This window comes from Neospora caninum, chromosome XII, assembly GCF_000208865.1.
Source record: "Neospora caninum Liverpool complete genome, chromosome XII".
Lineage (NCBI taxonomy): Eukaryota > Apicomplexa > Conoidasida > Eucoccidiorida > Sarcocystidae > Neospora > Neospora caninum.
In genome coordinates this window covers 3,752,171-3,753,529 of record NC_018398.1, presented here as the reverse complement: position 1 = coordinate 3,753,529, position 1,359 = coordinate 3,752,171, and the positions used below count along the sequence as shown (strand labels likewise).

At 53.6% G+C, this 1,359-nt stretch overlaps 1 protein-coding gene across 1 annotated transcript; it reads left to right on the top strand.

Moving 5' to 3' along the window:
- Positions 1–339: 339 nt before the first annotated feature.
- NCLIV_064960 (conserved hypothetical protein) lies at positions 340–1,359 on the top strand (the record flags this gene model as incomplete). The annotated part of the gene is made up of 1 exon (XM_003886047.1): positions 340–1,359. One exon carries the CDS (start codon positions 340–342, stop codon positions 1,357–1,359), a length of 1,020 nt encoding a protein of 339 aa, XP_003886096.1.

Below are 1,359 nucleotides of genomic sequence, written 5' to 3'. Positions count from 1 at the left end.
TAAGGAGGCTGTATGTGTTGCAGCTACGTCGCGACAACGAAAGCTATAGATCCCGATTTTGGAGGTCTGTGTCGAGGCAGGGCCTCCACGATTCACTTGCCCTTTGGCCACCTTGTTCGCATTTCCGTAGAACACTACATGAATGAATCTGTTGATTGCACATGCGAGAGAGTGGTCTTCTAACCATATTTCTCGTCACAAAAGGGGCGACGGACTGTATCGAGGGTAAAAATTCAAAGCGTGGCAGCCGACCCGGATCGTGCTTACTTCTCAGAAGACTACCACAACGCACCCGGTTGCCACCTAGTCTAGAACTGTGTTGGTTCACCTTTTCCTACCATGGACTTCAGAAACGTAATTCCCTCCCTGCTCTATATAAACATATTCACGATGGGTCCCTTGTTCCACGAGGCGGCATTGTTCGTGAACGGGATCCCCCGAGGGCAGGAGTCCGATGCAACCATCGCCTCAGCAGACGAGATCATTGTGCCCGGACTAAAATCCCTAGAATTGTTTAATCCCCAGACAGAAGCTGCGGGAAGCTCCTCTGCACAGGCTGCAGAGTTCACTTTGCCCATCGCTACTACATCTCCCCTCCATCACCCTTCAAAAACATGGACACGAGACCCTTTCCTTGAGTCTACGCCTCCCGTAGCCATAGGAGGCGCCCCTCTCTCAAAATCGCCCGACTCCACAATGGACCCGCCAGGAACAGATGACTTCGCCCTATTGATTTCTCGAGCGAAAGCCGATTTTTTAGCCAGTCTACCCCCCTCAGCCATGCGGCAGTGGATGCATTGGCAGAAGAGAGGCGTACAGCCAAGTTTTTTCCGTAGAGGAGAGGAACCTGAGGAGGGGGGGTCTCCTGCGCTTTTTCCCATCCCACTCATCCAAGTGCAGAGCACTCACGAGGACCAGACCTTATCGAGCAAGAAACCAAAAATGCCATTACGTCGCAAACCGACGGATGGACCAGGCACCTACGTTCCGCATATATCAAGGTCGGGCTCCTCGTCTTCGCTCTTGTCGTCTAGCCACGAATCGGCCAAAACCGGCAACAGTTCCGGTCATGGGGCATCTGCGAATACTACCGTTGCTCATGCAGAGGTGACTCCTACGCTACGAGGCGACCCCATGACGATAGTTCCGGCCCAGTACGCTGATGAGCATGTCGCCGTTGTAAACGGCGAAGCAGCTGCGCCGACGAGTTTGCATGAAGCTGTAGAAAGAAGAAACAAGACGGGAGTTGCACCGCCGAAGGACGGGCCGGCTCGAAGAAAACAGATATTTAGAGGTCGTGGAGGCCGGGGGAGTAGCCACACAGACGACGGAATGGCTGCCTCTAGCGGTAACACTTGA